General features: G+C 37.7%; 1 protein-coding gene across 5 annotated transcripts in view; it reads left to right on the top strand.

Annotated features, from left to right (window-relative positions):
- FRMD4B (FERM domain containing 4B) overlaps positions 1–14,399 on the top strand; it is a 256,120-nt gene that overhangs the window by 150,220 nt on the left and 91,501 nt on the right. Inside the window, exon 1 of one of the 5 annotated variants that reach the window (XM_039328771.1) lies at positions 10,143–10,437. The exons of the other annotated variants lie outside the window; for them this stretch is intronic. Within the exon in view, the coding sequence (XP_039184705.1) occupies positions 10,390–10,437 (48 nt within the window). The 5' untranslated portion in view covers positions 10,143–10,389. Of the gene's footprint in view, positions 1–10,142; positions 10,438–14,399 lie in introns of those variants that run through there. 5 annotated transcript variants of the gene reach the window in all.

The raw sequence follows: 14,399 nt of genomic DNA, 5'->3' as shown, positions 1-14,399 counted from the left end.
GATCTGTTAGGTTAATTCTTTTTCCTATACTGGTAGTCCTTGACTTACAGCCATTTGTTTAGTGACTATTCAAAGTTACAATGGTATCCAAAAAAGTGATTTATAACTGTTTTTCACACAACTGTTACAGTAATCTCCATGGTCATATGATCAAAATTCAGACACTTGATAACTGGTGTGTATTTATGATGGTTACAAAGTCCTAGGATCATGTGATTACCTCATGTGATCTGTATAGCCTACAGATTCATTTAACAACTGTGTTACTAATTTAACTGCAGTGATTCACTTAATACAGGGCACTTCAAACTTGGCTCTTTTATGACTTGTGGACTTCAACTCCCAGAATTCCTCAGCCAGCCACACCAGTTTGAAGACCCCTGATTTAACACCTGTGGCAAGAAATGTTGTAAAATGGGATAAAACTCACTTAACAATATTCTTGCTTAGCAACAAAAATTTTGGACTCAATTGTGATCATAAGTCGAGGACTACCTGTACCCAAGAAAGTTTATTTACATTTTTATATAAGTCTCCACTTACTCATCCCATACTGGTGGTAAATTATTGCAACCAAATCAGTTATTCGCTCAAACTAATTTATTTTCATGTAGGAGTGTTATGCAGATTGTGGCCACTGAAGAGACAACATGACAGGGAACAAGAAGGTTGAGGCAAAGAGCCAAATTATTATTAGGTGTGAATACTAGAAATTCTCTCCTCTTTTAGTGAAAGCTGAAGTGCTACCATTATGCCTGAAGTTCAATGTGTGGCAAATTATAGCCTAAAGAGTTCTATACCTGTTTCTATTACCCCTGTTTCTGCAGACCACATTTTATCTTAGTTGCTCTTAGATGTTTCCAATGACAATATAACTAGAGTTCCATTCACCAAACAAATGCTGCTGTTTCAAACTGCACCATGCTCATGTTTCTTAATGCAGGTTTATCTTATGCTCTATTTGGTTTATTATCTAAGTATAATAGAATGATGCCTTAACTTGTTTAATGTTTGGTGTTTTCAAGCACTGAATGTACCATATTGTGGTATGTGTAACCAGAGTCATAATTAGAAGAGCACAGATGTGCCAATTCATGCATGAATTTAAACTTGTTTGAAGAATAGGGCTCCATTTTTTCCCCACTCTTACAATTTGGCTGATAACCATCATTATCTTTATAGCAATAAAACAAGGCACTTTCTTGATGGCTCAGGCACTCCATGGAAGTCAGCAAATCAGCAATCACATTCCTCGCTCTTCAAATTTGAAGCTGGTGGATAAGCAAGAAAATAGCTTATAGCATTCCATAAAGTTTAGTGTGAAATCACTGATCAGAGTAAAAAAACCATTTATGAAAAATCACAAAGCTTGGCCAACAACACCAAGAAAGAATGTATGGAATTCAATAATGAAAAAGTCATGTCATCATCAGATTAGGCCAATAATAATAGAAACAGTGCAGAGAAGAACAACGAAGATGATAAGAAATCTGAAGGCTAAATCATCAATGAATGGCTAGGGAAACTAGGTATATTTAGCCTAATGAAGAGAAGGCTTAGGAGTGACATGATAGTCATCTTCCAACATTGGGAAGAGGGGATTGATTTATTCTCCATAGCACTTGAGGGCAGGACAAGAAACAATAGGTGGAAGCTCATCAAAGGGAAATAAAGATGAATTTCCTAATAGTAAAAGCAGTTAATCAGTGGAACAGCTTGCCTCCTGGAGTTCTGGAGGTTTTCAAGAAAAGAGTGGACAATCATTTGTCCTGGATGGCATAAGGACTTCTGCCTAGGGCAAGGGATTGGACTAGAAGATCTCCAAGATCCCTTCCAACCCTATGATTATTCTAGGATTCAATGAGTGACCAATAGACCCAATCCCTTTGGGGCAATATTCTTGGCATGAAAACACTTTTTTATCAGCTGCTACTTCATATTATCTATTTTAATCATATCCTTATCTATTTGTGTGGTTTTTCTTCATAGTATTCCTTGTCCCAGTGCTGCTGTTATTAGCTTCAGCCCTCTGTAGCCTATTAACCTGCCTTTTTCTTAACACCAACTCATTTCACAAATCTATTTTGTGCTGTTTTTATTGGCATATGGACAGACTAATGTGGAAGGTAATGGCATAACCACTCTGTGAGAAATTAGATACTGGCTAAGTTAGTTAAGGGCATATATGACTGAAATTAATAGAACATAGACCTTATGTGTACACATGACAGAATTTCATGAATGAAATGAGAATACATTTATTATTCTTGTAATATTCCAGCAGTCATAATAGAGATCACTGCGTCACTGCATTCATCTGACCATAACAGTTTAAAGGATTTTCCTGCCTAAGTTCATATTTGAGATTGCATAAGTCAGCTACGTTTACATAGGCCATGTTCAACATGCATCTTTCCTCTGATCTGAGGATTACATCTCTGAAGACTAAGAAAAATCACAAAATTACAAGGGACAAATTATTTGAATGCTTCTATCCCAACTGTCCACTAGAAAAGCTGCCAACTGAATTAAAATATGAAATATTTTTTTAAATAAAGTACATTAACTATTTAGCTATCCAACAATTCAGAAAGAGTTTAATTATGATGACTTTCTATTAAAGCATTAATAGGGTGGTGACTCACAATTTGGAATGAGTGAAAGGAAAAAGGATGAACTTCTGCTTTTCTTCTGAACTAATGAACAGGATTGTTATAAGAAAAATCCAACACCATAAAAATCATGCTTTCTGCTAGTTCCAGCAAAGTAGTTAATGAGAAAGTAAGCAATCATTAGGAGATGCTATCATATATTCAGATTCAAAGATGTCTTTGAGTCAAACTTGATTCATGATGCCTTACATGATATATCCATGCATTTTGGGGGCATAGTTCCAAACTGTTTTGTCATTGTCTTCTTCCAGACTGTCTTGGTTTGATTTGATTTCCCAATATAACCTACAGCCCTAGATTTTCCAGACTTTCTCATCTGTGCACTAACTAGAGGCTAACTCTGATTATTCTAGATCAGCCTTGGTCAGCTAGCTGCTACCTGTTATTCAGAAAGTCAGATGGTCAAATTGGTGCTAATTAGGATTTTCTGTGAGAGCGGAGTAAAGAATAATTAAGGCCTAGAATATATAAGCCTGTCACTTTCAACAACTGGATTTGATAATGGCATTTCTACTTAAGGAAATGGCACTGCCGGATCCTGTTATTATAAAAAACAGATCATATGACACAAGTATCAGAATGATAGATGGCAAGTAGAAAGAAAGTGGTCTAGGCACTTTGCAAATTGTACAATGTTTACTTAAACATACTCATGACTTTAGTTATTGAACAATACAGTTAATGAATACAAGTCTTTCTGTGTGTCTCTGTTTCTGTCTGTCAGTTTCTCTCTCTCTGGACTTGTATAACACATATTTCACTGTCCAAGTTGGGAAACCTGAATGCTGCTTTGTGTGTTTCTGTGTGAATGGAAACTCCTAGTTCAATACATGTGATCTCACTAAAAAGTTTAGATAAATGTATACAGAATGGATGCAGCATGTATTCTGGAGCCATGCATTATAATTTCATTGAAGTTGCTCCTCAAAATAGAGTTTAAGAGACATCTATTAGAAGCAACTCAACTCATTGCTTCAATAGAAAACCATTGGTTCTTAAAAAACACTCTTTAAAACGAAGTGTTCTTTTGATGTTTATATATCAAACCATTTAATAAGCTTCTGAAACTATGTTTCTGATCTTATGCATGTTGCCAAAATTTAATACATATCACTTAAAATTGACAATTTGCATAACACAGACATGTCAAACACAAGGCCTGGGGGCCGGATGTGGCCCATGAAGTGGTTTCGTGTGGCCCGCGAAGCCATCCTGGAAACAGTGAGGGAACGGCCCCTGCTGCCTTGGCCCTGGCCCAGGCCAGCCGGGAGCCAATGTGCAATTTTGTGGTGGCCATCTTGGCACTTGCCCCAGTGAACCATGCCTCGGCACTTGCCCCAGTCCCACCCCCTTCTGTCAGAGACCCTCATATCTGTCCCACTCCTGCCCAGGCCTCCATAGACACCCTTGATGCGACTGATGTAGAACTGGGCATGCCCACCCAGTAGGCCACACCCACTCCATCCACGCCCACCAGTAGGCTGCACGCACTCTGGCCACACACTCCCAGCCCCCCCAGGGCAACCGCAATGCTGATGTGGCCCTCAGTGAAACTGAGTTTGACACCACTGGCATAACAGAACCTGCAATTCTAAGCAGTATTACAGAAAGTAGTTTAACTCAACCTATTGGTTTCCCTTTCTAGTAGTTCTGCATAGAAGTAGGCTGTTAATTACTATCATTTATTCTCTTTATTCAAAGGATTGCTAGTAGGGGAAAAGACAATAAAGAAATTTTTGTTGTTGTTGGTTATGCAGTTAACATTGTTGGAATAGAAGACACACACAAACATACACACACTCCAAAGCTGTTTTAGTAGTGTTCATGAAGTCTGGCTACCTGCCAATTTTATAATACATCAAAAGCTTTTAAAAGTTTTACAACAACATTTCACAATTCCCTTGTCACTTGTCTGGGAGCAAGGAGTGTTCCCTTGCACCAAAGAGTTTCTGTTTCTCTTTGACTACTTAAATATACATAGTGCATATTAGATGTATCGGTCTGGTTCCTAAAAATAGAACTCATAAAAGCTCCAAAAGAAGAAGAAGGAAGTTGTGAACGAAAACGAGATGAGAATGTGCAGATCCAGGATAGAGCAATCTTTTTAATAATGGCAGTATCCCAAAGTCTAGAATTAATTCCTTATGATTATTTTGTGATTTGCTGCAGAATTTGCAAGCCAGGTTTCCATGGCCTAATCATAATTTTCAAGGGGCCCAGTATAAATTTGTAATACAGTTTTAAACCCTTGTATATACCATAATCCCATCTGATGAAATAAAGCTTTCTTTGTAAAATCTTACATTAATTTTTCTGCATTTCTAAAATTGTGCCATGGCCCACAGTGAGGCTTTTCTATCCATATCCCAAACACATTATGGCCTTGAGATAGGTATGCATACATGTCATTTGCTGGTGTGAAAGTTAGATACTTACTGCTTCTGAAAAGCAGCATAGCTGTCGTCCTACAAATGAATGCATTTACTCTTACTTCTTGCAATTGTTTAACCAAACTGAATGTCAATCCATCTGTTTCAGAATATACCCCCTTGCTGAGCACTTTATTTCCTCCTTTGGTGAATTTTATTTTTAGTTTATTCCACTATAAAACTATTTAATAAAACAAATCCATTTGATTAAGAATGAATTCCTTTGTCTCTTTGGACCTATTATAGGTTCCACTAGCTCTTCTCTCCTCCAACCTATTGAAATGGCCCTCTGAAACTATCAGTCCTTGAGTACATCTCACTAAGACCCCACTTCACTTGCTGTTATGTAACTGTTGTAAAAAGGCTGAGGCAATCAAGGTTGAGAAAGGACAATTTCAGTAGACCATGGCAATGACCAAATTAATCTATGGGCACAAATTAATCTATGCTGCCCAAATTAATCTATGGGCACCCAGGGACTCTGCAATCAGTGGGGCAGAAGTCAATGCATAGGGGCCCAATAGGAAATGGTGAGCTAAATAGAGTGATAAGGGGTCAATGATGTAACCTCTTCAGGGACAGAAGGAAGAGAAAGGATTAATCAAAAAGATGGAGACAAAAATGTAAGACCCACCCCACTGCTCACAGTTCCTGTATGCCCATAAATAAATTTGGACGGATTCTTCTTGAGGCCAGGAATGCATAGAGTGAAATGTGAAGAAGACTTGCCAATATTTTCTAAAACAATAGTTCAAAGCTTAATTCAGGCAGGGCGGTGAGCACATAAGGAAACACTTTTAAAACTGCAATTTCCTGTTAATACAGTCCAGTATTAAGCATGTCAGGGACTCATCCCTTCATTCTTTAAACTTCCCCAACTGGATATCCTCCAGATGTATGGGCTTCAGCTGCTGGTCAACATGGACAGAAGACTGATATATAGATGAGAGTTTTTAGTAGTGTGAAGCAGGTGATTCCAATTACTTTAGATTGGGCAATTAATTGTATTATTTCCTGGGCTGTAGGTTAAATGGTGGTATTTATTTGCAGGGCTTATAAGCCATTGTAATCAACCAACTGGCATAGAACTCCCCAAGTCCATAAACTGGGATTGAAAACATAGGTAAGCACTCTCTTTTTAAAACTAAAACTATATAGTATGTTGTAAAGAAAAAGAAACCAGGAATCAATATTCAAAATACAATGAGATTAATTCATTGTCTGAAAGGATAATCATAACCACCCTGCCTGTAATTCAGAATACTGATTTTCTGAAACTTGGAAGGGAGGGGTTCACTCAAATATCTAGGCGTTCAAGGGAAAGGACATGGAACTAAGAAGATATGTTTCCATGAAGTACTTATTTTACTGAATTCAAATTGTAGTAACACTGGCATACATCATTTGAAGCTTCTTTATTCTCCTGAGTGAGGCCCTGGAACAATTCCCCTGAAAGAACTACTGCAGGTTATCTTGGAACAAGGTTATCCATGGGTAAAGGGTTAAAAAAAAAGTCAGGATGGTATCCATAATTGCATGACTGAAATCCTGTTTTCCATCAAATGCATGTTACAGTATGTGCCAAAAAAGGGTGTGCAGCTTCAATTACATGGTTGTTTTCCCCCTCCCCCAATTTTTTATTCATCTCTTCCCGATGGATGTCCCTGATCCTCAATCCAGGATAACTCCCTATTTTTTCTACAGTGCAATGGCTTTGCAATGGAAGATTTTGAATCTCCCATATGCTAAATTATTATTTCTAGAATTTGTAAGCCACAAGCTGATCTGCTCTATTTCCCATGTCCTTGCTACTAATTGATCCTAATCTAAAACATTTTGCAATCCACAATAAATATTGCAAAAATTGTTCGCAATTATCCTCAGTAAAGAAAATCACCACATAAGAGTAGCTTCTTTCTGCACTGTGTCATTAGAAATAACATTTTCTTACACTTCTTTATTGGATTATCTTGCAAACACATTTTTATGTTTGTTATATGTAAAAGTCTTCTTGTTTAATGGTAGATAATTTGAGAATGAAGTTAACTCCTTTTAAAATTTCTGATCCTCTTGAGAGAGATTGTTCCCATTAACAATTTCTACAAAACCAGTTCTTCTATATAAAAATAACATTATGAAGTAAATCCAGTGTATTTTGTTTGAAATCTAGCTTGATCCTTTCTGTTTATTCTGTTTGGCCAAAATCCTACTTACAGGAGATATTACGCTACATCTTCTGATTAATTAGTTTTCAAATATGGTCTGTATCTTATTATAAGCTTTTTCTAAAAAACAAAACAAAACCCAGGCTTTCATTTTTAGAGTACTTTCTGCAAACATGTGCAGCTTAACTTTAAGAAAGTTAACCTAAAGATATCTACATAGTGCATTAAAATGGTTTTGTAATGTTTATGTGCCTTAGCTATATTTTTCTTTGATTGGAACCCTAATAAAAGGAAGAGGGTAATAAAAATGAACAGATGAGTAAACAAAATCCCTGTATTAACTTGTGCATGCCTCAAAGATAGCTATTGTTTTGTGTATGTGTATGTATTTGAGTGTGTATATTCTCTCTCTCTCTCTCTCTCTCTCTCTCTCTCTCTCTCTCTCTCTCTCTCTCTCTCTCTCTCTCTCTCTCTCCCTCTCTCTGAGGTTTTCGCGGGTATTTGTATGTAGGTCTTTGGTTGTTCGGGTTTTCTCCCACGTAAAATTGGAAGTGTCTTGGCGACGTTTCGACGAAGTCCCATTCGTCATCTTCAGGCTGGTGTTTTCAGCTTCGTGCTTTGAGCAGCAATGTGTGGTCTTAGCTGTTTCTTCCTTTTAACTGCCAGTGGGGGTATGAACTGATTGGGTGGGAGCTTGGCTGTGTTCTGATTGGGTGGAGGTGTGTTCTGAATGGTTAGGGGCTTGGCTGTGCTCTGATTGGCTGGGGGAGTGTTCTGTTTGGTTGTGCTCAGGTTAGTCTGAGTTGCAGAGGGGTTTAAGATTTTGGGCTGCCTTGCTATTTTCTGGCTTCGCGTTCGTGGTCGTGCCTCCTCTTCATGGAGGGTGTCAGTTTGCTTCATGTATGGATTGGAGGGGTTTAAAGTGGCTAATGATGCAGCTGTGGTCTGGCTTCTGGTTTGTGGTCGTGCCTCGTCATCGGTGTGGCTTTGGGTTTGTTTTTTGCGTGGATGTGTGGTGGTGACATCCTGTGTGGTTTTTGTGAGTGTGGGTCTGGTATCATTTTTTGTGTTAGGGAGTCGTTTGTCAATAAGGGCGGGTTTCCAAATGGCTGGTAGGCGGGAGGTATCATCTCGCTTGTTCATGCTGTGTGGGCGTTTTTCTATCTCGATGGCTTCTCTGATTATTCTGTTATTAAAATGTTCACTTTTGGCAATGGTTCTGGTATTTTTAAAGTCAATTTCATGTCCTGTGGCTTTAAGGTGTTGGACCAGGGAAGATGTTGGTTCCTCTTTTTTGACTGAGTTCTTATGTTCTTCAATGCGTGCACTTATTCTTCTATTGGTTTGTCCAATGTATGTGGTGGGACAAGTGGTGCATGGGATTTCGTATACTCCTTGATTTTCTAATTCAATTTTATCTTTGGGGTTTCTAAGGATGGTGGATATTTTTCTGTTTGTGCAGAATGCTGTTTTGATGTTGTGTTTATGGAGGATCTTACTGATTCTGTCTGTGGTGCCTTTTATGTATGGGAGGAGGGCTTTGCCGTTTTCTTGTTCTTTGTCTTGGATTTTAGTGGGGGTTTCTTTTTGGATTAGGTTTGTAATCTTATTTCTATGGAATCCATTGGATGTTAGTACATTGGTGAGAGTGTGTAGTTCGGGTTTTAGGTGTTGTTCGTCAGCTAAGCGTTTTGTTCTGGAGATGAGTGTCTTGGCTACAGAGTTGATCTGTGCTGGGTGGTGGTGTGAGAGAGCGTGCAGATAGCGGTTTGTGTGTGTTTTCTTCTGGTAGATGGTGTGTCCTAGGGAGCCATTGGATTTCTTGTAGACTAAGACATCCAGGAAGGGAAGTTGGTTGTTAGTTTCTGTTTCCATGGTGAACTGTATTTTGGGGTGTAGGCTGTTGAGGTGTGTAAGGAAGTTGTCCAGTTCTCGAAGCACGAAGCTGAAAGCACCAGCCTGAAGATGACGAATGGGATTTCGTCGAAACGTCGCCAAGACACTTCCAATTTTACGCGGGAGAAAACCCGAACAACCAAAGACCTACATATATATAGGATTGCTAGCAAAGAATTAAGGGAGAACTGGAATAGCTATTTCGAACTCTTTAGTTCTTTTCAACCAGACATACCCTTCTGAGATTCGAACCTGAGCTGTCTGCATGTTAGGCAGTTGTATTAACCTCTAGGCCACAGGCTCTTTGTCACTTTTGCCAGCTGTGTTAGGGAGGGAAGAAACAGGGGAGGAGTTATCTAGAATGCTGTATGTTATGTTATGTATGAAATGTATATGATGTCGCAGTTGCGACTGCTGCCTTTGGATGGCTCTAGTTTGAGCTGATACAAGGCAAAAGATTTTTCTCTCCCATATTTGGGTCAACAGGGTGTAACATACAGCAATATATATATACCTCACACGTAAATAAATAAATATATATAGATATATATATATATACGCGCATACACACATACTGTACATATGCACACATACACATATACAGAGAGAGAGAGAGAGAGAGAGATGATAGATGGAGAGAGAGAGATGATAGATGGAGAGAGAGAGAGAGAGAGAGATTTTTTCCTTTATATTGTAATTAGAAGCATGCAAATTTATACTGAATAACTTTGGATAACACTTGTACAGTGTATCCGGATAAAGTGGTTTTCCTTTCCATAAAACCTTATGCTAATTTATACATTGAATATGCTTTGTTATATTTGTATATAACACGGAAACATAGTCTAACATGATGTCAAGAAATCTCATGCTTCCACACTCTTTCCTTTCTTCTAACTCTACAAATCCACATGGAGACCAAACTCATATCGTCAATGAGTGTAACCACTCTTTTTGGACTATTTTCAGGTGGCCATGATTGCACTGGACTAGAATAGTGGATGGGAAACAGGAAGACACAACATTAAACTATGGGTTCACAACATATTCAAACCCAGCCAGTGATTTCAACTGCTTCACTTTGCTACCAATTATAAATACCACTATATTCTTTAAGCATCTGATTCTTCCTTTTTACTGTGGTGCTGGCATGGATATCTCTTCCATTTAATTAGCATATTAGCAGGCCATACTTGCCTTCCTGGCATTCTTTTTTTCGTTTTGCTGATGGCAGTTTTCAGTTCCAGAGGGAGGCAGAAAGACAAGTGTGGAGAAGTAAGTACACAAAAAAGCCACTTCCAGGTTGCCAAGAACCCCATGAATGATTTAATAAACATAATCTTGTTTCATTCATCAGGTGACTGGAATGTGGTTATTGCTGAAGACAAATATTCATTCATTCATTCATTCATTCTTCTTCCTAACACTCCATCACAGACATCTTTTGCACTCCATCACTGGAGATTTTTAAGAAGAGACTAGACAGTCACTTGTCTGAGATGGTATAGGTCAGGGGTATCAAACTGCTGGCCCGCAGGCCGGATGCATCATGCCGAAACTATGCCCACCCATTTCCGGTAATGGAAAAAAAGTAGCGATACATTACGACACATCATGTGATGTTGCGAGCTTGACACCCCTGGTATAGGTTATCCTGCTTGAGCAGGGAACTAGACTAGAAGACCTCCAAGGTCCCTTCCAGCTGTATTCTATTCCAAAGATCTTTCAGCAAGATATATTTGGAAGGGCTTTCCATAAAACTAATAGCTTCTTCTGATGGCAGTAGCCTTTAAGAACAAATTGACTGTAGAGTAGTCATAATTTTACTCCCATGAGTCAGTGCTCAAGCTGTACCAGTTTTGAAATCTTCAGGACTGCACTAGAATTTTGTTTACTTGTGGGAACCTTCCCTAACCTCTGATCCCAGAAATCTGCTAGTATGATTTTTGGCCTTCAGCCATGTTATTTAATTGGCAACAGTAGTTATTGTAATCCTCATAGATTTGCAAGGCGTTGAATTTGTGAAAGCTGGATCAAGCTGCACTTGCTTGTAGTTATTCACAATTAAATGTTCTTTTTGAATTGTTGGCAAGAAGGATAAAATTTAAGCATGGATAAAATCTGAGCTAGGTATTTCATGAATCACAAGAAAATGATTTATTCTACTAAATTTCTACAGAAGGATTCATTCCAATGCAGGTAGTCCTCGACTTACGACTTAGGACCAGAACTGAGCCCAAAATTTCTGTTCTGTTGCAGAGTGAGATAGTTGTTAAGTGAACTTTGCCTCATTTTATGATGTTCCCTGCCATAGTTGTTAAGTGAGTCTTTGCAGTTGTTAAGTTAGTAACACGATTGTTAAGTGACTTTGGCTTCCCCATTGACTTTGCTTGTCAAAAGGTTGCAAAATGTGATCAGATGACCGCAGGACACTGCAACTGCCATAAATATGAGTCAGTTACCAAGCATCTGAATTTTGGTTATGTGACCGTGGGGATGCTGCAAGAGTCGTAAGTGCGAAAAACAGTCATAAGTCACTTTTTTCTGTGCTGTCGTAACTTTGAAAGTCACTAAACCAACTGTTGAAAGTCAAGGACTACCTGCACCAGATAATTCCCCATAACGGAAGTTTCCATTCACAAACGAAGAAAAGAATTGTGTCTCTACTGCAAATCAAGAGCTTGGTAGCATCTTTTCTAACTAACACATTTTATTAAAAGGCATAAGCTTTCATAAGTTGCAGCTCACTTCATCAGATGCTCAGCCTGTATACAATTTAAATTGGGAGGAGTTGGGAGGGGGAAGGCAGGGAAGGGAGCACAGGCCAGTTATGCTGATACAGGTTACACTGAGACAGATTATAAACACCTTATCAATTGTAATGCTTTAAAAAGACATTGCATTTGTTGGTAATGGATAGCACCTGTAAAATGAGAATTATTGCCTATGTGAAATTAGAAGTATCTGCCACATCAGTTTCAAGGCTGTTAGGAGAAAGCTAAACAGTCTGTTATCCTCTATGAATTATGTAAAAGGTTGGGCTAAAGTAAAAGTTTTGAAAGAAAATCAGATATCACCCTAGCTGAGGCTTTGGCTTGCTGAAATATGAGTGGCTTCTTCTGTCCTAAAGCAGCAGAAATGGATTGTGATAGTCTAGAGCAGGGGTGTCAAACTGCCGGCCCACAGGCTGGTTTCTTCATGCGGAGACCATGCCCACCCCAACTCCGGCAACGCGAAAAAAGTTGTGATACATCGCGACACGTCACGTGACATGGTAATTTTGACATCCATGGTCTAGAGCTTCATCCTTGAACTGTAAAAATGATCAGGTATTTATTTATTCATTTAAAACATTTTTATAGTGGCCCATCTTAAAATCAAACCCCGGGCAGCTCATAAGCAAGCAATAAAAATAAAGAACATTAAAAACAGTTTTTGGTTCATTTTGCTCTCATATTGTCAGATGCTTTGGAAAAATTTCAGAGAAAGAACAGCTTAATAATCAGAAAATTTACCTAATTTGGAGATGAATTTTTTTTTACATTAGAATCTTTTCATTCTTTTGTCCAGACCTCAAAGGCTTTTCTGTTGTTTCAGTGCAGTAAAATTAAAGAGAGAAATTGAAAACTTATGTATTTATCCCCCTTGAAATGAAATCCTGTTTTCACATAAAGCACCAGGATTTCTTGAATGTGACTTACTGATTTTTTTCATAAGTCTACTATAGTGCCCAACCATCAAACTTCCAATTATAATTTGCTTTTTAATAAAAGAGTATGAGTCTAAATGGAAGGTATTGGAATTATTTGATAATTAAATTACTATTAGGAAAATATTAAGTTGGTATAATGAAATTAAAATATGTTACCAAAGATCAAGCGTTCTAACTGTTTAAGATCTAATCGTATTTCTGCATAGGGTCACACATTCAGCTAAGTCATTATGTGGTTGGTTTGATTTTAGTCTAGTGCACTTATTTAATCCATTATGTATAAAACCAAAAACTGCTTAGTATGATGTATGAATTTTTCATCCTTATATAAAGTAAGGTAACCTAAATACTCTATTTTTCAGAATTCCTATAATGAACACCATTTACATCCAGAAGTTCTATATATGAACTTCTTACTCAGCTATAGGTAACTAGTACTGTGTGTGCTTATACTTCGGCAATATTTGGCCCTTTTTGTGGTCCTGACTTGCAAGATATCCATATCCATATCCAAAAAACTCTGCACTGATCATTGATCAAACAATTATTTATGATGAAAGACCAAGAAAATTATGAAAGATATAAGGGCAATGAGAAATTCTGAATAGGGAAAGACCTTTTTTTTTTTTTTTTGGCAATATCAAGGGTCAGAAAAATCTTGGGGGAAAATGGATGTGAAATAAACTAGAGTAAAAGTACTGAAAGAAGAGAAAATAATGTACACAAAACCATCAGAAAACAAATTTATGTCCCAAAAGAATAAAATGAATGGAAAATGAGTATGGAAGATGTTAAGAACGGAGTCAACCATGTTGCAGGATATTATAGAAATGTATGTAGTTATGTTAATGAGAAATACAAAATAAATGTTGGTAGAATGAAGATTAAAAACAAGACAATGGGTAAGGAAAAAAATGCTTAGAAGAGAATTCTTATAAGCTTTAAAAACAAAGGAGGAGAAAACATAATTTGTATGCAGATACTTTTCCACTTTTTTTAGTGATTTTAGTGATTGTTCAAAGTTACAGCAGCACTGAAAAAAGTAACTTACAACCATTGCAGCATCTCCATGGTCATGTGATCAAAATTTGGTTGCTTAGCAACTGGCATGTATTTGTGGCAGTTGCAGTGTCCCGGGGTCATGTGATCACCATTTGAACCTTCTCAGCCAGCTTCTGACAAGCAAAGTCATTTGGGGAATCATGTTTATTGACTACATGATTCTCTGAATTGCTGTGATTTACTTAACAACTGTGGCAAAAAGATCATTAAAATGGACAAAACTCATTACTGCCTCACTTAGCAACGGAAATTTTGGGCTCATTTGTCAGACTTATAGATATAGGTAATGCTCTGCTATGCAACAGTTTATTGCTTATTAGCCATTAGGCCGTCTCAAACTCAGAATGTAAAACACAGAACTTTAATAAGACTGTATATAAAAATAAAACAAAAGTTACAGAGAATCTAGCCAAGGAAAGATTCAGACTGATAGAGAAATTGTAGACTTATTTTGAGGAAAATA

This window comes from Crotalus tigris, unplaced genomic scaffold (assembly GCF_016545835.1).
Source record: "Crotalus tigris isolate CLP2741 ecotype Arizona unplaced genomic scaffold, ASM1654583v1 scf7180000024383.4638030, whole genome shotgun sequence".
NCBI lineage: Eukaryota > Metazoa > Chordata > Lepidosauria > Squamata > Viperidae > Crotalus > Crotalus tigris.
Note: the sequence above shows the minus strand (reverse complement) of the source record. Positions and strands in the feature narration are given on the sequence as shown.